We start from the raw sequence: 20,839 nt of genomic DNA, 5'->3' as shown, positions 1-20,839 counted from the left end.
TATAACATTATCCTTAAGAGAGGGACAGAGAGAGAGAGAGAGAGAAGGGGAGTTTGGTGTTTATATCGATCAAGACGGCTTCTTGAAGGTTCTGATAATTCTGAAGTGCTAAAACTCGAGAGCTATCAGGTCCATGACAGGGGCTCTGTCCCTGCACCCCAAGGAAAAAAGGCTCTCTCTTATGCAGTCGCAGTGCGCTTTCCGTATACGTTTGCTTCGTCCCCTCCCCACCACTTTTGAAAATCCTGGATCCAGCACTGCAGAGGTAAATAGCCATTATCTTTTGACCATAACATATAAAGTTAGTAAAATAGGAAATTGCACTTACGAAAGAAAAGTAGGAAGGAAAATTCATCCTTTAAAAAAAATGACCGTTTACCAATCTGGCAAGCGTTTGTTAAAAATAGTGAATTTGTTCCTTTTTTTTGGGGGGGGGGGGTAAAATTCAATAGGAATAATAAGCTATTCCTAGTCTTGTTGAGCGACTGCTAGCAAGAAAGCACGTTTGTGCTTATTCCTGCGAGTATTAAATTACTTGGTTGGCAAATCTGAACATGCCAGATAAACATTACAAAAAACTTTGCAGGCGTACAGGAGGTATCTCACTAAGCGGCGAATGCTTGCAAACGTACCGAATTTGAGGTTTCCGCCAGGGTTCGCAAAAAGTTTTCATTGTCGCAAAACAGTCGTAGGCCTTTTCAAGCCGTTGTAAGACGGTGTCGCTGAAGTTTTTAAAATCTTAAACCCCATAATTCGTAACGTTCGTAAGCGTTCGTGAGATACCCCTTATTAAAGGTACTATGTCCCTTTTGCAGCCAACCTCAAATGCTGTAGAACTTTGCAGGAATTATGAATAGGTCATCTATGTCCTATCTGTGAAATTTAAACGTTAGCAGTGTCCTCATATTCAAATTATGCAAGGAAACCCGTTTACTTGCTAGACTTCACTGTCAGACACTATTGAGTGACTGACTGGCTTTTTTCTTCTTTGGTAATAACATACATGAAAAGAGTTGTAAAGGGTACATGAGCATTTGTCTACATCAATAACCCACCTCTTGTGATGTCCAAGATTAAACTGATTGAATCTTTGTGTAGCATAAAACATATGACCATTCGATACAATTGTCTGAAAATCAAGACTATTACTTTTTGGCTCTATAGCCCTAAAGTCGATTTGACAACTAATTGTCGTTATTTTCCCACTTGAAGATGTTTTCAAGCCCCACCCTATTTAGGGAAGTTCTAAATTAGTATTATCTTTCAAATGCAGTTGGAATTTAACTTTTTCATTTTTTTGGCCTGCAAATGGGACATAGTACCTTTAATGATTGCCCCAGATAATGGATTAATATGGCATTAGTCAGTGGCGTACGCAGGATTTTTTTAAAGAGGGGGGGGGGGGGGGTTTAACATTTTGAAATCGGGCCGAAAATTTCGCAACGACTCAGCCAGCCGCTTAAAGAGGGGTCTTGGTCTCGAAATTTTAAAATTGACATTTTTCTTCGTTGGGAGGGGGGGGGGGGGGGGGGGGTTTAGGGGGGTTTTCCGGAAAAATACACACATAAAAATACCAAAGGGGGGGGGGGGGTGGTTCGACCCCCAAAGCCCCCCCCCCCCTGCGTACGCGCCTGGCATTAGTCCAGAAACTCGCCGATTTTTATATTTTATATCTACAATATTCCCTACACTTCCTTCAAGCCGCCGAAGATGGCATTATCAACAAACTCGTACGCTTGCAGCATCAAATACGGGGTGGAGATTATTCAATATTAAATCCATGAGATTCTTGACTAATATGGCATCGGTGACAGTATTTTTTTCGGTAGGCATTATTTAATCAGTAGTTGAGGCATGTATCTAAAAATAGCAACAACCCTAGCACTCGCCCTACCTGATGCGGTAGTGTATGCAAAGCATGAGTTGACAAATAGCTGCCGTAACTGCATTACGCTAGTGGCTATTTAAAAAAAAATAGATACATGCAGCTAATACTGACTGAATCAAGGGCGGCGGAGCGACTTACATCTTATGTACAGGAAAAAACCCCAATCCTGATTGGGTTATCAGCAAATTGTCATAACGGACGACTGAAAAAACCTTTGATAAGTAACATAATCATATCATCTATAAATGCGAGCGAGCATAGCGAGCGACATTTGGTGGAAATTGTTCTTGGTTGCTTTAAATTAGGGGCACGTGTAGTGATGAAAGGAAAAGGAGACACGTATCGAAAGGGATGGAGACAATTATTAGAAGGTGCACGTGTTAAAATAGAAAGGGAAATTTTTAGAGGTGCAAATGTGGCACTTCTTACACCCGAAAAGAGGCACTGACCAGAGATGAAAAAGGGCACCATGAGAAAGGCAAATGGGCATTTGTCGACGGAAAAAGGCACCTATCAGAGTTTGATATGGGCATTTATCAGAGGTGAAAAGGGGCAATTGTGAAAAGGGTATAGGTCCCTTATTAGAAAGGAAAAGTAGCACGTATCATTGTTAAAAGGGAAATTATCAAAGGTAAAAAGGAGTACATATCGCACCTCAAAATAGGGGCACTGACCAGATATGAAAAGGGGCACTTATGAGAATGAAAAAGGGGCACCTATAATGAAGGAAAATGTGCATCGATCAGATTTCGATAGGGGCATTTATCAGAGGTGAAAAGGGGCTTTTACGAAAAAGGGGGAAGCGGCTCTTATAATAAAGGGAAAAGAGCATTCATTAGAATGGAAAGGGGCACGTGTCAAAATAAAAGGGGCATTTATTAGAGTTGAAAAGGGATACTCATCAAAGATGAAAAGAGCACTTATCAGGAGGGAAAGGGGCACTTTTCAAAGAAAAACGAGCATTTTTCAGATTTATATTGGGACAATCATCGAAGGTGAAGGGGGCACTTATCTAAAGTGAAAAGGAGTAACTTCTTGTACCTGAAAACGGTCTTTTACCAGAGATGAAAATGGGTATTTATGAGAATGAAAAGGGACATTTTTCAAAGTAACAGAGGCACCTCTGAGATTTGAATAAGGCAATAATCAGGGGTGAACAAGGCCACCTCTCGTACCTGAAAAGGGGCACTTACTAGAGATTAAAAAGGGCACTTATAAGAATAGAATATGGACACTTATTGCAGAGGGAAAAGGAAACTTGTCAAAGGAAAGGGGGTACATTTACAAAGTAATAGGCAGGGGTATTGTGCCCCCCCCTCTTCCTCCCCCGGAGCACCGCCTCTGGAATTAAAGATCTATTTATCCGGTGGTTTCCATCTTGCTTTTTTTAATTATAAATTGATTCTACCACGAGATGGCGCCATTCAAACTTAGGGAGATACAACGTCGCAGTTGTGAAACCTCCAGTCTTTCCCTTGGACTTCGAAGGGCAAATAAATCTTGTCTTTAACCTACATGTAATGTGGAAACATTCCAACCCCTTATTTGTATTTTTGAAATGTTGATTTCTATAACTGTGATAGATTCATTGTTGTTTCCTTACATAACGGACGTTTACAATCATTCGCGAGTTAGTTATGTGACGAGCGGCAGCCTTTGCTTTAGAAACAGTGCTACCCCTTATTTGTATTGTTGAAATTTTGATTTCTATTACTGTGATAGATGCATTGTTGTTTCCTTACATAACGGACGCTTACAAGCGTTAGCGAGTTATAAATGTAATGAGCGGCAGCCTTCTGTAATAGAAACAACTTCTTTGTATACAGTTACATTTCCATTTTTCGTATTTCTGCATGATTATGATATAAATATGCATCGTTCAAGTGTTTGAAATAATTTTGTTTTCCACAGATAGCATATTTGTAGTTGCCAGTTGGGAAAAACATGTTTACTTCGATTACACCTGTACTATCAAATGTCATAAATGTTTTAACAAGTTTAAAGTATCTTTTGACAAAATTGTCATGTAAAATAATAATTAATATTTCATAGTATGCCTACTTCAAACAAGAGTATTAAGGAATTTGAGCTATTTTTTTGCATCATAGTAAACATTATTTTCCTATAGGAAATCTTAAAATGAGCCCCTCATATGTTACAGGTATGCAGTAATAATTTTTTAAAGTATGACTCAAATTGCAATACAAGTAAACAAATTTAGGGAAAGTCAACTTAATTAATAACGCATATTTCATAGCACAGCAGTTGTACAATAAACTGATTCGGAATTAGATATGATTATTTCTTGATAATAGACATTTGTGTCAATTTGAAAATGAAATGTCTCAGTGCTGAAAACAAAAAGGGAATTTTTTCAAGGTCCTTCTAAATTTGCAACAGCAGGTCATCAGTGTTTAATTGTGGGGAACGTATTTTTCTACAAATTTGATGCTTTAGTAATGTTATACTTATAATAAAGTAATGTGTTATTGAATGTGTCATCACATCTAAAATGAAATGAATGAAATGAAACAAGTTGGTCATCAGCACCTGGCGATGAAAAGAAAAAATATTCAAAAAAAAAAATCAAATTTCATATTTTTAGCATGAAATATGAATACTAATCAGAAAATGAGACAACCGGAGCAATATGAACGACCAATGTTCTTCTATGCAAGATGTAGATTGTGGTGTTCCACAGGGCAGTCTACTGGGCCCACTTTTAATTATTACCTATATAAATGATATCCAAATTCCTCTAATATCCTTTCCTTCCTCTTATATTGCAGATGATTCGAATGTGCTCCTCTCACATGCAGATCTTGATATTGTGGTCAATGCACTAAATAATGAATTAGATAAATTGTTACAATGGATAAGAGCTAAGAACTTATTAAATTTACAAAAAACCAAATGTATGCTCTTCAGCAATTCTATAGGTAACTTACCACATAATGATAAACTAGATAATACTGACATAGAAGCCATCACTTCAATTACATTTTTAGGTCTGATAATAGACGATAAACTCTCATCGAAATTTCATATTGATAGCATTTGCTGAACAATTTCTCGCAATATAGGGATTGTAAATAAGGTTAAGTTTTTTCTGCCAACCTCCTCCCTGCTAATGCTTTACTCGACATTAATTTTGCCTTACTTAAATTATGGTATTATTGTTTGGGGTAATACACACGATACTTATCTTCATAGAATACTACTTCTACAAAAAAAGCTATGCGTGTTATTTACAACACTTCCTGGAGATCCCATACTGATGTTTTGTTTGTTGAAAATAATGTGTTGAAGATAAATGATTTATATCGTTATAGCCTCGGTCAGTTTATGTACCAGATAAAAAATAATACGCTACCCTCAGTCTTCAATTTAATATTCATCAAAATAAAACTATACACAATACCCCACGCGCCAATCTGACGAATTATATCTGCCATTAACTAGAACTGTACTTGCTAAATCCATATTCACTTACGCAGACCCAAAGCCATGGATCGTTCTCGATGTTAGCATCAAGAACGCCCCCAGTTTAAATTCTTTTAAATCCAAATTTAAAAAAATATTTTCTGCGTGATTATAAAGCGTCAGCTCTCCCTCATTAAATATATTTCACTCAATAAAATACTTTTTTATATTTTTATTCATTTTGTACTGGCCACCCGTATTCCAGTCGGTCCGTCTTGTGTTGTGTGTGTTATATGAAAGAGTCCTGCCCTCTCTCGTTCCTTGTCTCTCTTCTTTCCCTGTCACTTTCACTCCTTCTATGTCATGTCTATTTGGTTTATGTATTCGTGCGTTCCCTTATTATTGATATACTATTTTTGCAATTATAAGTTAAAGGGGGCTGCAATCTGCAAGCCCAGCTTTTCAGCAGGCCCCTCCACGACCAACCTGTTTTATATGCCTGTTGTACACTGTTTACTATGTACAATGCAATTCCATTTTCTTTTTTTATTATGTTAGATATGGAAATGGAAATAAATGAAATTAAATATAAAAAATAACTTTTATCACGATATTCTTAGAACCTGTATCAAATGGACTACAATCAAACTTGAATTTTTAAAGTAGCTTCTGTTTTGGTTTCTAAAATCGCTCTATGACGGAGGCATCATTATCGACTGCGTGTAGTCGAACATCAATCTAGTTTATACCAGCATCGCAAAGATCAAGATAATTGGGAGCTATCTGAGAGTATCAATTACCAGGATGTTTAACCCTCAAGTAGGTATTATTTCATGATGTTCAGCAACTTGACTTGTAATTCCAAGCGCGTGCGCATCGGGAAATTATTATTGAAACATAATGTTGTAAATTAAAACTAAAAGAAGAAATGAAGAGTTTCATCACAAAACGAGTTAAGCGCAAAAATGGAGATACAATGTATTGCATTTTGCGACGAAACTCTTTAGATGTTTCTTGCCTATGGCATACTCTGACCAATGTATACATGAAAACATATAAATAATCATGATATAAATCCATGTAAATGTCATCAGAAAGAATTCTTTAAAACGCATCCGTTTAAAAATACAATTTATACGACCATTATGAAGAGGTAACAAGACGCCGCACTGCTCAATTTTGTTTTGTTCAAGAATCTTCTTCCACATGTTTCACTTAACGATCAGTTTAAAACTATGACAGCACAATAATATTCGCCGAATAATTAAAAAAATTGAGATATAGTATTATTTTATTATTTGGAGTTGCTTTCATTCATAGGCAAATTTGTTCAGATATAGTAATGAAAAAAAAAATGAATAGTAATAATGATAACAAAGTTCCTTTGGATGAGGAAGTCTAGCATGTAAAGATGGATTTTAGAAAACAAAATAGTATGAAATTCTTTTGGATATTTTGAAAGAACATTATCGAGTATATCCCTCATTGCATGATAAGTTATTTTCCTAGCTAGCTTTATTTTCATTCTTGTTGAATGATTTTATTATCAGAATTTTTCCAACATCAATTTTTTGTGATCTTTCGAATATATTTTCGCTTCGATAAGATGCATGAAATCTACAGCCTAGGAAACACACGCTCGATATTGGATACTCTTTCTTTTCTTGAAAAATCATTAAAATATATCAATAGATAATTTATAGACATGATAAGTAGATATTGGCAGATAGAGGAACACTAGACACTTATACTGATTTTGTTCAGTTTGATTTCTTTGACATGTTCGATATGTTATTTTCATGTTCATAATCTAATAATGGTGAACAATGTATTATACGGAAGAGAGGGAAAGCATTCATTCGGCGTTGCTTCTACCTCAAAATGAATTTTCTACTACCATGTAGACAACATTGTTTGGCACGCATGCAGCCTCGTACTGCAACCGTATGAATATGCATGACTCTGTCGATTGTTGCGTTGTCGCAAACCAATGATAATAGCTGAGAATTTTGTTTTTTACGCAACACAACGCGGGAATCAAAAATATGCACAACAAGCCGCCTTTTGCTTCCCGGAAGCGTATTTTTTTCCCCACTTGAGCTTCCGACCCCAGTATGAACTCATTTGCATACAGCCAATCAGAGGCTTCACACACGTACACGCAGCGCCTTGCCTATATCAGCATGCAAGGTGTGCGTGCATAATAATAATAATAATACTAATCTTTTAAAGTCCACTCCAAATTTGATTAAGTTAAACCAAAAATGGAAATTCTTTTTGCCCCAATTGATGGTGAACCCGGCAGCCACTGAGCAGCGCCAGATCGACGTTGCTCTATCCCTTATTGTTGAACGCCTAACAAGGTAACAGTAACTCCCGTCTAATTGATTGACTTTTATTCGACAAGTTTCCAACATACAACAATATACAAAAATAACAGATCAGAAATAAGTCAGCTTAAACAGGATAACCCACGAAAGCTCGAGAGCTTATTTCCAGTGGGATCCCTTACAGACATGTATAAATTAATAAGTTAAAATAGTAATATTTACAGACAGATAAGAAAATAAAAGAATTACTTATTAAAGATAATAATAATAAGAACATTGAACTGATGATAGAAACGATAATAAGTACAAGAAGAAAAAGAAGAAGGAGAAGAAGAAAGAGGAGGAGGAAGAAGAGGAAAATAATGATGAATTTGTAGAAGTTCTATAACGTACGAAAACATAATATATACAAAATGAAAAAGTATGAACCGGCAGAACAATACAAATTTCAATCATATAACATGTCATTCACTTCTCTTCTTTGACTGGCAAGTATGAGGTATTCCTTTAATTTCCTCTTAAAATGAGCATAGTTTTCTATTTCCTGTACACAATTGGGAAGGGAATTCCACGGTTGAGAATTTATCATAGATCTATACACCTCTAAAAGGCCGTGTAAGATTATTACTTAGCGCTAGATCAAAATTTAAATTATTCTAGCAATTAATGATAGGCCTATCGTCTCCGAAGCCACTATATATAGGGACTAATTTCTAAAAAAGTTATGGTTGAGAAATTTATTATAGATCTACACCTCTAAAAGGCTCTAATAATATCACCTTAAGAAACTGCTGTGATGTTCTCAGGTAAGAATTCCTGCAATAAAAGGAGTACAAAATAAAGCTGATATTATTAGAGCCTTTTAGAGGTGTATATAGTCTTGATCTATTATAAATTTTCAACCGTAAAATCTTTAGAAATGAGTCTTTATAAATATATAGTGGCTTCGATGACGAGAAATGCCTATCCTTGATTGCTAGAGTAATTTCAACTTAGTTATTAGTAACAGTTTTTCACAGCAATTTGATAAGCTGATATTCGTGGATCTGTAATGAATTTGCTAAAGGTAGAGATGCTAGAGCAGAAATGAAACATTTGCAAGCCTATGCCTATGCATGCTGATATAGGCAAGGCGCTGTGTGTACGTGTGTGAAGCTTTGCACCGTTTCGAATTTCGCATCTTTAGCACGCATACAGCTTGTTATTGACAAGATGAGCTCTGATTGGCTGTATGAACATGAGTTCATACTGGGGTCCGGAGTTCAAGTGGGAAAAAATCACGCTTCCCGGAACGAAGAATATATAATGCTCATAAATATGCATACACAGGATGCGTCTCGTCCAATGGGGCATTTCTAGGCCTATACATATGCATGCGAAAGCAACGCCTTCATTGCAACTGGGTGTCCATTCGCCATTCCAAACCGTATCAAAGAGTAGTCAGGCGTTAGGTCAAACCGTAAGAAACGGTTTAACCAAAAAAAGAAGACATGTAATCGTATTATAATATTAATGATTTAAATAATTAAACCTTCAAGAAAAGATAAAGATGACAAATGTAGGTATTTTGGCCGATTGGTCTTTGTGATTTGCTGGCGGACAACTTTACCATTTGTTCCAACACACAAAATGACTAAAACGCAAATTTTCGAAAAATGTATAACTTGGGATGATCTTTCATTTTTGTAGGACCTGTACAATAATCTCCATCACATATTTGAGAAGTGCCCCCAGGGTGAAGGCACTTGAGAGAAGAAACATAAATTAGTGATATTTTTGTACACGACAAATGAAAGAGTTATCTGTTATCCGCTGACAAAATTGCCAATTTGAGATCCACATAATGTGTAACGATCTCTTTTTTCAAAATATCATAACAGCACTGGTCTGATTTAGTTCAAAGTTTCGCCATTTTGTTTCTCTGACTTTTCCGCTCAATTCACTAATTCACTGTGACACTATACTGACGTTGCACTGTATTGCCTTTGTACTTTACATTTGACACAGCCAGGGACTGGCAGAGCTACGCTCTGCACAAGGCTTGAGAATTTGTGTTTAAGTGTTCAACTAGTAAGAATCTGTGTCTGCAAACTAAAAATAATTTGAGAAGAGTTTTGAGCAGCGTTCGTCTGAGATCTTAAAATGATCAAGCTTTGTTTGCTTTGGTTAATAAATAGATGTTAAAGGAATGCTGTCTTGGTGGAATGATTGGAGAAAACAGGCATGGGAAATATGTTTGTACTGTTTGTAAAGAAAACTGTTAAACACCCACAGGAAAATATAAGAATAGCTTAAACCTACTATACAAATTTGAACTCCTACCTTTCGTCACAAAAATGCTCCCTAAAACGAAAGCCCCTCGACGAAGTATGTCAATCTTGGCGCCTTTTTTCAGCTTCTAACTTTCAACCATACATACGTTGGTGATCAAAATGTCCCCATTGAGCAGTTTGTTTGTTTGTTTGATGTTATTTCTGTTTTGTTCAACATAGGCCTAATAAGAATCATAAACAAACTAGTTACATACATTATTAACAAAAGATACAAAAACCATTATAATCATATCATAATATTAATCAATTAGATAATCATACTTTTAAAAATTATATAGTTTATAAAAGCGAGAGCTTGAACGTGATAGCGGCCCCAGAAAATGTACCTATACATGGGCCAAACAGGACGACCAATCTTATAATCAGAAATTAATTAATCATAACGGCCACATAATGAAGATATTCAATCTTTCAAAAAGGTATAAAATAAATTCCATTAAGTTTAAATGTTTATATTATAAGCGTATTTCTTTTGGGGAACGTGTTATTTATGTTCTTGTTTATGTACATGTATGTGCAAGTGTGTGTGCTAGTGCCGGCTTTGGAGCGCTTATTAGATTATGATTTGTATGCTGATAATAATTTATGCTTCATGGCAGCCTTGAAAGAACATAGTACATGATCATTCACGGACACACCACGTCTTTTACTGGTATATTTTCAACTCTTAAGAGATGTATTGATGACTAGACCTAGACGCGATGGCATCGTTGAGTAGATCTCTAGTATAATACTGTCTAGATTGACGCCCAATACCAACACAACTTTCAACAAAATAAGAGGTTGATAATCAGAAATTCTCTGTGTTTCTCGTAATTCACGGATATTCGCGGTCATTGGTAGCCTCCTGTCCTTATTTAAGAGGAAAATAAGCAGCCTTTTGCTGGTATTTTTCAAATCTTGAGGGATCTAAGGAGTAGATCATGTCAGCTAGGTCCGGATGAGTTTGTCAATAAATATGGCTGTGATGAGAAGGACTGCATCACATCGATAATCACTGACGTTCATCAGTTCTTTCAGCAGCCGAAATCAAGTTCACAAAGGCAAACTAAACGTAAGTATTGACTAATTTATAAGTACTAATACGATTCTTTAATTATTCAATTCAATTCAATTCAATTCAAAGTAACATTTATTTTCTCCCTTTTCTGTTTCCATATCAACAAAATGAATAAGTTTATCACCAATTCCCATTCGCATAAGCAATTTAACATGGTATCAGTTTTAATACAGGGAAGACGGCGGACTTTTTAAAAGCATATACCATGGTTGGATACGCCTCATATTAATACAATATATAAGAACAACAAGAAGAACAGAATAAGAAAGGAAAAGAATGGAAAGTGCAAGGGGGTATCAATAAAACCAGTAAAAATAAGTAGTTAGATTCTTTTTTCCCTTTTGCTTCTACTCTGTCTCGGCTTGGGGAGAGCAGAAAAGATGATTAATAGATTAAAGGTACTAATCGAAAGTATCTTTGCATTTATTAACACGATCGCAGAGGCTTTCAACAAAACAAGCTCGGGCAATTACACCGCACGAACATGACAAGAAAATATCCAAATCATGACAGGCTTATCTGAACAAGATTTCTACTTTTGATCATCATTGGTCATAACCTGGGTTACACTATTGTGGCATTTCTATCTCTTGCAAGAAATCTTAAGTTGTCTAGAATATTCAGCGGTGGACAAGGAATGTTCTTGCCGGGGACTAGGAAGTCCCCAAATTTCTTACGCGGAAAAGAAGAAAAGATGCCTTTGGTAATTAAGATATTTTTTCTCTGAATAAAAACGGCACTTCTCATTTACAGTGTGAGTCTGCAGACATTAAAGGATTGGAAATTACATTGCTAGGTGCTTTGAGGTCTGGGTCCAAAATTCCCGGCGAGGAGGTGGTACCCCCCAAAACACCCCTTTTTCGGGGGTTGGGGCGACTCTCTTTTAGTAAACTTTTGGTTTACCAGATTGAACATACACGATTGGTAATTCTTGGGTGAAAATTGAAGTCGCTAATTTGTAATAGATTTTCACTCTTCTTCTTTGACTCTCCAGTAATCAACATGAAGCTTCTGCTCGCATCCATTGCCGTTCTAGCCGTGGTAGTTCACGGCTTAGATGAAAATGTGTGTTGTCCATGCCCTCAGTTCTGGCTTCCATTTAACGGGAACTGCTACCGTTACTTCGGGGAGCGGGTCACTTGGGTAGCGGCTCGTGATCGCTGCAGGGATCACTACTCCTTGAATGGACGGGCTGATTTAGTATCCATCCACACGGAACAGGAGAACGCCTTCGCTTACGACCTTTTCCGCTCTTCTGCAGGCAACACACCGTCGGTAAATATGTGTGACCTAGCTTAGACTGTTAATTAAAGGGATATCCTGCCAAAATAGCAAACTACTATACAAGAAAGCAGGAAAATCAGAAAAGCATAAAATCGGACAGAAATCAAGAAAATTATGATTTTTTGAAACCAGCACTCACTTTAGGTATGCGTTCTTCAAATTGGCTGAATCCGCTTCGTCTTCGCGATTTAGTGGCGGACAACATTACCGTTTGTTTAAATTTTTCTTTTACTAAAATGTCAATTGGGATGGTCTTTTCTTTTTATATGACCTGTAAATAATGCACTCTCCATAAAATAATGTGAGAAGTGCCCCAAGGGTGAAGGCAACGAGTTCGTAAATAGCTGTGGAACGCATGACCCCAAAATATCCACAGATCTTTTACACGATGGATACGTCCCACATGTGCATTTTAGAATAATCACTGCCAAAGGGATGGAGGTGCTTCGTGAATACCTTTTGTTTGCCTCTTGAGAAGAATACTTCCACCTGTGTATCAGATAAATGTACTGTTGGTGCATAAATGAATACTGATTACATAACTTTCATGAGCAAGATCCGAGTATTCGTCTCAATGGTTTTACAATTTGGGTACGAATGACCCTTTTCTGCCCATGCGCAAATCCTAATTACGAACTCGCTTATTAGTGATGTTTTTGTACAGGACAAATGAGAGAGTTATCGGTCATTACGTCACAATCCACTGACTAAATTACCAATTTCAGATCCGCATATGTATAGCGACCTCATTTAAAAACAATCATAACTTTAGAATTATTGGTCCGATTTATTTCTAACTTTCGCCAAGCTGTTTCTCTGACTCTCCTGCTCCCCCACCCCTTCCTCTCCTCGGCTAAAGTAACGTATAAGTATCATGGGTATCACGGCGTCACTGATATGAGCACTATCTAAGTAAACAATAATGAATTCACTTTTCTTCTGATCTGATTTTGCTGATTTTGTTTCACTGATTTCTTTGTTGTTTCTTGGACAGGGTGGGCCGCCATACTATGGGGCTTGGATCGGTGCCTATCAGTCAACATCAGGCTCAACTGGACCTTTCATTTGGACTGATGGATCCGGTCTAGACTTCGAGCAATGGTTGACTCGTCAGCCCGATAACCATGGTAACAGAGAGGACTGCGCCCATTTCTGGCGTAGGAACGCAGGAGATGATATCCTCCAGTCTTGGAACGACATTGTCTGTGGAGTGGACTTGCCTTTTATTTGTAAGGTGGCCCCAAATTAGAAATCCCGATTCGGCTATACCCTGAATTCGAAGCTTCCTTGATATATCTGTAATTTCAATTTTGAATCCTTTGACAAATTTCTTGAAAACCTTGGAAACTAGTAGTGATAGCAGTGTAGATTAACAAACTTGGGCTATTTTCCATATTGCATAAAGTCGGTCTTTTTCGTCTTTGTTTAATTGCACGAGAAAAATTGACAGTGTGGAAAATTTTACATATAATTTTCTATTTATTTTGGTATACAAACTGCACTACAATATTAAACGATAAGGGCTCCTTCAAAGTTTCCTCCGTATTAACCAACCGCGGTTTTGGGGATGTGTATAGGCACTTAAAGCCCTTTAAAATACATGTTTAAAGTACGTTTCTGGAGGCAATTGGGAAATGTTGATTACAAAGTATTTCAGAATTACTGCATACGTTTAGGTTATGGAATCATCAAAATGATGGAAAAAGAGACTCGATTTTAGTCACGTTGAGTGCTCACATAAATGTGTATATGGGACACGCACGTTTGGCTTGAAAGTTTGGTTCAATATTGTTAGTTATATACCTCACTTAAGAAATCCAGCCATCTGTTTGGTCGAAATTGCATTCATAAACTATTCCTGTAAAATTCCCGGTAAAATTCCAAACCCATGTGATAGTTCAAAAAAATAGTTCTAAAATCCCAGTTACCATGGTTACTGGGAAAATAGTTCAGTCGTGCTGAAAAACCCGTAGGTTCACATGTTAACAAATGGTCTGAGCGATCGAGGATACCGTACGTGTGCGATGAATTGGTCGGTAATTTCTATACAATTGAATCTCGATCGATCTTACCGACAATTTTATTTTGCATTGTTGACATGAAGCCGAAAATAAACTTCTAAAAACAACATATGCCGATAGATCTTGATCTAAGTTCGTGCCAATGCATTGCAAAAGTAAAAGAAGGGCCCGTTTAATGGAGCTGCCGCGAAGCATCCAGCACGCGAAGCCGTTTTCAATCCATTTTAATGTATACATTAGAGAAAACTGCTACATATGTTATCAGTGCGCGATGGCCGAGCGGTCTAAGGCTGTGATTTTAGTCATACTATCGTTCGTACGCAAGAGATCGAATCCCATCTTCGACTTAAAAAATATTGTTCATTTTTTATTTTTTAGTCTACTCTGAAAGATACACTCATAAAAAAACAACCGTGCAGATAAACTAGATAAAGGCCAAGGTGGTGTCATAAGTTGACTCTTTTTTTTTCGGCATATAAAAGTATTAATGACTGCTTTAATATTCGAGAAATAGTAGTTTTTATACGCTCTCGGGAAGGTTACAATTGGGCTATTGCCCCCGGCACGCCTCGGGCAATAGCACAATTCTAATCTTCCCTTGAGCGTATAAAAACAACTACTTATCTCAAAGCAGTCATTAATACTATACTATTTCTCCTGATTTTTGTCATATTTGAAGGCATTCGCAGAGCACTTCATTTAAGAGGAAATTTTTGCCATGATATTATTCAAATTAAATGAAAAGTAATGCATTAAAGAGAATGAGACAAACTCAAAATTCTAATCCCTGTACCAGCTAGCACTCAGCCTTCTCTTTGCTAGCGAGTGCAATGTCATGAGAGAGAGAGAGAGAGAGGAAGGGAGAGTGAGAGTGCGTGTGTGTGTTTTATTGATCAAGACGGCTTCTTGAAGGTTCTGATAATAGGGACTTTTAGATTTGCGTGGACTGATACGTGTGACGTCCATTCAAGGCAGTGCATTAAAAGGACGTCGATCGTAGCAATCCACGTTGTCGTTGTGCAAATCTAAAAGTCCCTAATGCCGAAGTGCTAAAACCCGACAGCTGTAAGAGGCTAACCACCCCTCCCCCTCCAGGTCCACGCGGGAACTCTGTCACTGCACAATGAGAAGGGCTCACTCTTACGCGTTCATAGTGCGCTTTGCGTATACGTTTGCTTCGTCACCCCCCTTTTTTTTGTTGTTGAAAGTCCTGGATCCGGCACTGCAGAGGTGAATGGACATAAACCTATGCCATGACATAAGTTAGTAGGAGAAGAACTTGCAACATACCAAGGAAAATTCCTCCTTTTTTAAATAATGGGCGTTTATCATTCTGGCAAGCGATTGTGAACAATAATGAAATTTTTACTTTTGATCGGGATTATAATTCAATAGGATTAAAAAGATATTCCTAGTCTGGTTAAGCGACTGCTAGCAAGAAAGCACGTTTTTGCTTCTTCCTGCGAGCAATTACTTGGATGGAATATCTGAACATGCAAGAAAAACTTTTAAAACTTGGAAAGTGTTTAGCGGTTGTCCCAGATTATAATCTTCACAACACCGATCTCACCGTACTTGCTGTAAGCTGTAAGCAGTTGTACCAGATTATAATCTTCACCACACCGATCTCACCGTACTTGCTGTAAGCAGAAGATGACGAGATCCCCGAATTTCTACGTCCGGCGGAGAGGCTGGGCGTACGTGTTCGTTGATAGTGCCATCTTCGGCGGCTTGAAGAAAGTGTAGGGCATATCGCAGACTTACAATATAAGAAACGGCTAGTTTTGATATGGCATTAGTCCAAAAACTAGCCGGCTCTTATATTTCATCTCAGCGATATTCCCTACACTTCCTTCAAGCCACCGAAGATGGCACTACCAACGAACTCGTACGCCAGCCTCTTCGCCGGACGTAGAAATTCGGGGATCTCGTCATCTTCTGCTTGCAGCAAGTCCGGGGAAATCGGTGTGGTGGAGATTATTTAATATTGAATCGGCCAGATTCTTCACTGATATGGCATCAGTGATGGTATTTCTTTCGGTAGGCATCACTTAATCAGTAGTGAAAGTATGCAGGTGTGTTTTATGAAAAAGCCTCCAACACCACTGTCACTGGAAATTGATCAGCATTTTCTAAAGCAATCCACGTCTGTCAAATTGTTAGGAGTCCATATCCGCTGTGATTTAAAATGGAGTGATCATGTGGATTTCATGATAAAACGTGCAAATGGAAGAATACACCTCATTAGGATCCTGAAAGGTCACGGACTGCCGATCGAAGACCTCTGTACCATCTACACTGGTTTCCTCAGACCCATCGTAGAGTATGCCTCGCCGGTGTGGAATGGAGGCCTAACTAAAAAACAAGTAAATCGACTAGAAAGGGTGCAGAAAAGAACTCTGAAAATAATCGCGGGACCTAATTACCAGTCATATGAGACAGCACTGAATCTAACGAATCTGTCTTCTTTGGCTGACAGAAGGAAGGAACTGTGTTTGAGTTTTGCAGAGAAACTGATATCAAACGAGAAGGTATCTTACCTCATACCTCCTCGTAAGAGCATTAGAAGCCTACGCAAATCAAATACCAGAGAATAGTTAAAATGTAAAACCAAACGATTTCGTAACAGTCCAGTTCCCTACCTTATTGACTTGCTAAATCACAGTAGTGATCGTGCACTTTGTCCACATTATTTTGTATAACATGTAAACTTATCCCCATAGTGATGAGGTAGAGGTGCTGTATAATTATTTTATTTTATGTGAAATAGTATATAATTTTGTAACTAAGACGATTGTACAACCTTAATAATTGATTAATGAAAATGATAATATAATACGGTAAATCAAGATTGCCATTGTTAACTTATGTAATGATTGAAACATACTTGCCACATATTTATTACAAAAAAAATCTCAAAATTACCATATTTCATGTCTCTCATCTGATTGCATACCTACCGATTAATTTACAATATATGTTATCCATAACTCACCAATGAAAATGTAAAATGTTAATCATTATTTTTTACAACCAGTATTCTCTCTGTCGAAATTGTACTTTTCACCTTATTTTCGATATGTCTGATATACACTCTCATCCTCAGCATTATCTTATATATATATATATATATATATATATATATATCGCTTTGTTTCTCGTTCTCTCTCCCTCTCTCCCTTTCTCTCTTTCTCTCCCTCTCTGTCTGTCTCTATCTCACACTTTTCCTCGGTCTCCCGTGCTGTCTGCACTATTATCCTCCCTACCTCTCTTCTTTATTTCCCTCCAGCCCTATGATGATTGTGGAATAGAAGTTAAGCGAATTTTATTAATTGTATTAATTTGTATATATATATATGTGTACACTGATTTTTTAATTCATTCACTGCGTGATATGTCTTAATACGTTTTATGTTTGTATAAATATTTATGTTTTTACAATGTACAAAGTTCTGCAATTCAACCATCTGGCTGCAAATGAATTTTTAATAAAACCATTACCATTACCATTACCATGTTTCTAAAAAAAAATAGCCACAACCCTAACGCTAACCCTACCTGATGCACATGGTAGTGTATGCAAAGCATTAGATAAAAAATAGCTACCCTAACTACATTACGCTAGTGGCTTTTTTAATAATATAAAAACATGCAACTTAAACTGACTAAATGATCCATTTATCCAGTAGTCTCTATCTTCCATTCATAAGTCATGATTTGAATTAACAACAGGAAGGCGCAATCCAATTTAGGGAGCTTCAACGTTGCAGTTGTAAAACCTCCCGTGAAACAGTCTTTCCTTGGACTTCGAAGGGCAAATAAATCTCTTCTTTTTTTCTTCTTTTTTTTTTACCTAATGGGCATTTCACGACTTCGGCGACCAGACTAACTATTATCAATCAACTCTCACTACATCTAAGGTCTACTAACATCAACAGAAATCTAAATTCTAAATACCATTGCCTAAAAGTACACTGCTATTACTAAACTAGTCCAGAATCTGGCATATTTAATTTTGATCTCCACCACAACTACGCAATATGCGACATCCTCCTACATACTTGCTTTCAGCCGAAGGTGACGTGATCATTAAATTAGGACTCCCAGCGAAGAAAATAGGGATGGTGAGTGTATAGTGATAACGCCATCTTCGGCGGCTTGAATCAATTATAGGAAATATAATATGAAGAACCGGCCAGATTCTGGACTATAACTAACCTGGCGTACACTAAAGAAGAGCTTTGGGAGCTGTAATATTTGTTGTCAATTGATTTTAAAAGACGTACCGTTTTGCACGAACAAACCATTGTCAGTCACTGTGCGTATAACGGTATGTGCATTTTTTGTTTTGCTCGTATGATTATGATTACAAAGATAAACAACTTTTCACTTGTTAAGCAAACGATTATTGACATTCTTCGTTTTGATTGTTTGTTTGTTTTTTGCGCTCCTTCTAGAATCACGCATCTATATATTATTTTGATACAGTAATTTTTTGTCTCTCTATCCACCGATCTTTTTGTATAATATGTAAACGCCTCTTACATTATTGCCTCCTATAGAAAGGAAAAGAGCACTTGTGTCATAATCTCGAGGCATTTCCTGTTTTCTTTCTTGTACAAGTTGGCTCTCTTTACATTTCGCTTTTTTAAAGAGCTATAGAATTTCCAGGATTTTAAGATTAAAAATGAAAACCCACACCGATCAGATATGTTGTTGTTCTTTCCTTCTAAAACATACAATCTCGACACAGTCTCTGTTCTCTCGGTTATAAGTGAACTGTCTTTTGTATTCGATCTCAACATTTACCATACGAAAAGCACCTCATCATGAACATATCTTTTGTTCAACGCTCATCTCCTCTCCGCCCTACTGATTCGATCTTCAGAGAAAACAAATCTCGCAATGACTTTTCGTGTCTTCAATCGTTATTTTCTCCATTAAAAAAACACCTGTTTCATGATCTCGAATCAGTTCCTGGTCTATCTTTTTCATTTTTCCTTCTACTTAAAAAAAAAAAAAAAAAAATTACCCGTACATTAAGAGTAGGATTTATAAAACCCAGGCTATTATTGACATTTTTTTCTTTCTTTCTTCTTCCTCATCACTCACTTGATCTCTCTTTAAAGTTACTTTCTTTTCTCATTTAGAATTTCCCGCTATTTGAAGACTTAAAATTTCTTACTGTAGTTACAGGAAGGTTCCCGTTTTTTCTTTTTTCTTTCGTTTTTTTTTCTCTTTCTATTCGCTTTTAAAAGAGCGGCTTTCTTTTACAATATAAGTTTATCACGGGACAAAACTAAGAGACTTCTCTACGTGACTGTCACGTATATACCCATGTCTATTCATAAGGACCGTTATTCATAAGGACCGCTATTCGTAAGGGTCGCTATTCATAACGAGGAACTTCCTATACCTGCTGGTCCGCTATTCATAATGGTAAAAAGGGGTCACTATTCATAACAAAATAAGGTTTGTTACTCATAAGGACCGCTATTCAAAATGTGAGATGAGGGTCGCTATTCATATAGGAGCATAGGGTCGCTATTCATAATACGAATTGAGGGTCGCTATTCATAATAGGAGAAGAGGGTCGCTATTCATAATACGAAATGAGGGTCGCTATTCATAATAGGAGAAGAGGGTCGCTATTCATAAATGAGGGTCATACCATTCAGCTCCACTTTCAAAAATATACGATGACCGTTAATTAATTAATGAATTAAAAATAACAATACATGGGCCGGCTGGTTGTGCGTAATAAAAACAACACAAGAAAGCCAACATCGGCATTGGCCGAAATACAATGTAAAAGGCGCTATTTTGTTACAAAAATCGTTGTATTTATGGATATTTCAGCCGTCTCTGAACCGATTTTGATCAAACAAAGATGATGTTGTCATTTAACCCTAATAAGGCCGGGGGGGGGGGGCATTATGCCCCCCCCCCTCCGTGATTTTTCCGATTGCTCGGGAACGCATATGGATGGCGCCCTGCCGCTCGTTGACTTTTTCCTTCGAGTCTTACGCCACTTTTAAAATAATCGGACCTACGGTTACAAGGTCACGTAATGAGATAAAAATGATTAAAAGGCCAATCTAACTGGAGGAAAACCGATTACAGGCAAAAACGCGGAAAACAACGAATAACGCAAACTATATGGACCTCATCGTTCAGTGCGTTGTAGTGTATACAAAAAGAACAAGGAAGATCTTCCAAAGTCAACCTGCTGTTGGTATATATATATATATTATATTTTGTAATAATAATGCTGTTAATATATTTATTTTATAATTTTGTCATTTGGAAGGATCATTACTTGACTAATCCTTTATGGCTTTTGAAGATAATTTAACCATAACATTATTTTCCAAAGTCTATGTCGACAAGAGGTTGACTTCAAAGGATATTACACTTTCCTCTTGTGCACACTGAGTGGCATTAAACGAAGCCTTTTGACAAGGCCTCGTGACTCTGGCTATTTTCCACCCTTATCAGCG

General features: G+C 37.1%; 1 protein-coding gene across 1 annotated transcript; it reads left to right on the top strand.

The window, feature by feature from the left end:
• Positions 1 to 10,853: 10,853 nt before the first annotated feature.
• LOC592056 (alpha-N-acetylgalactosamine-specific lectin-like) lies at positions 10,854 to 14,140 on the top strand. Its single transcript, XM_791598.3, has 3 exons — positions 10,854 to 11,028; positions 12,029 to 12,309; positions 13,313 to 14,140. Exons 2-3 carry the CDS (start codon positions 12,037 to 12,039, stop codon positions 13,565 to 13,567), a joined length of 528 nt encoding a protein of 175 aa, XP_796691.1. The 5' UTR covers positions 10,854 to 11,028; positions 12,029 to 12,036; the 3' UTR covers positions 13,568 to 14,140.
• Positions 14,141 to 20,839: the final 6,699 nt, after the last annotated feature.

This window comes from Strongylocentrotus purpuratus, unplaced genomic scaffold (assembly GCF_000002235.5).
Source record: "Strongylocentrotus purpuratus isolate Spur 01 unplaced genomic scaffold, Spur_5.0 spur5_scaffold_13, whole genome shotgun sequence".
Classification (NCBI taxonomy): Eukaryota; Metazoa; Echinodermata; class Echinoidea; order Camarodonta; family Strongylocentrotidae; genus Strongylocentrotus; species Strongylocentrotus purpuratus.
This window is presented reverse-complemented; position numbering and strand designations above follow the sequence as displayed.

Coding starts and splice junctions, on each gene's coding strand:
- LOC592056 (XM_791598.3), top strand. CDS start 12,037: ATGAAGCTTCTGCTCGCATCCATTGCCGTTCTAGCCGTGGTAGTTCAC. Junction 12,310..13,312: donor CTGCAGGCAACACACCGTCG/GTAAATATGTGT, acceptor TTTCTTGGACAG/GGTGGGCCGCCATACTATGG.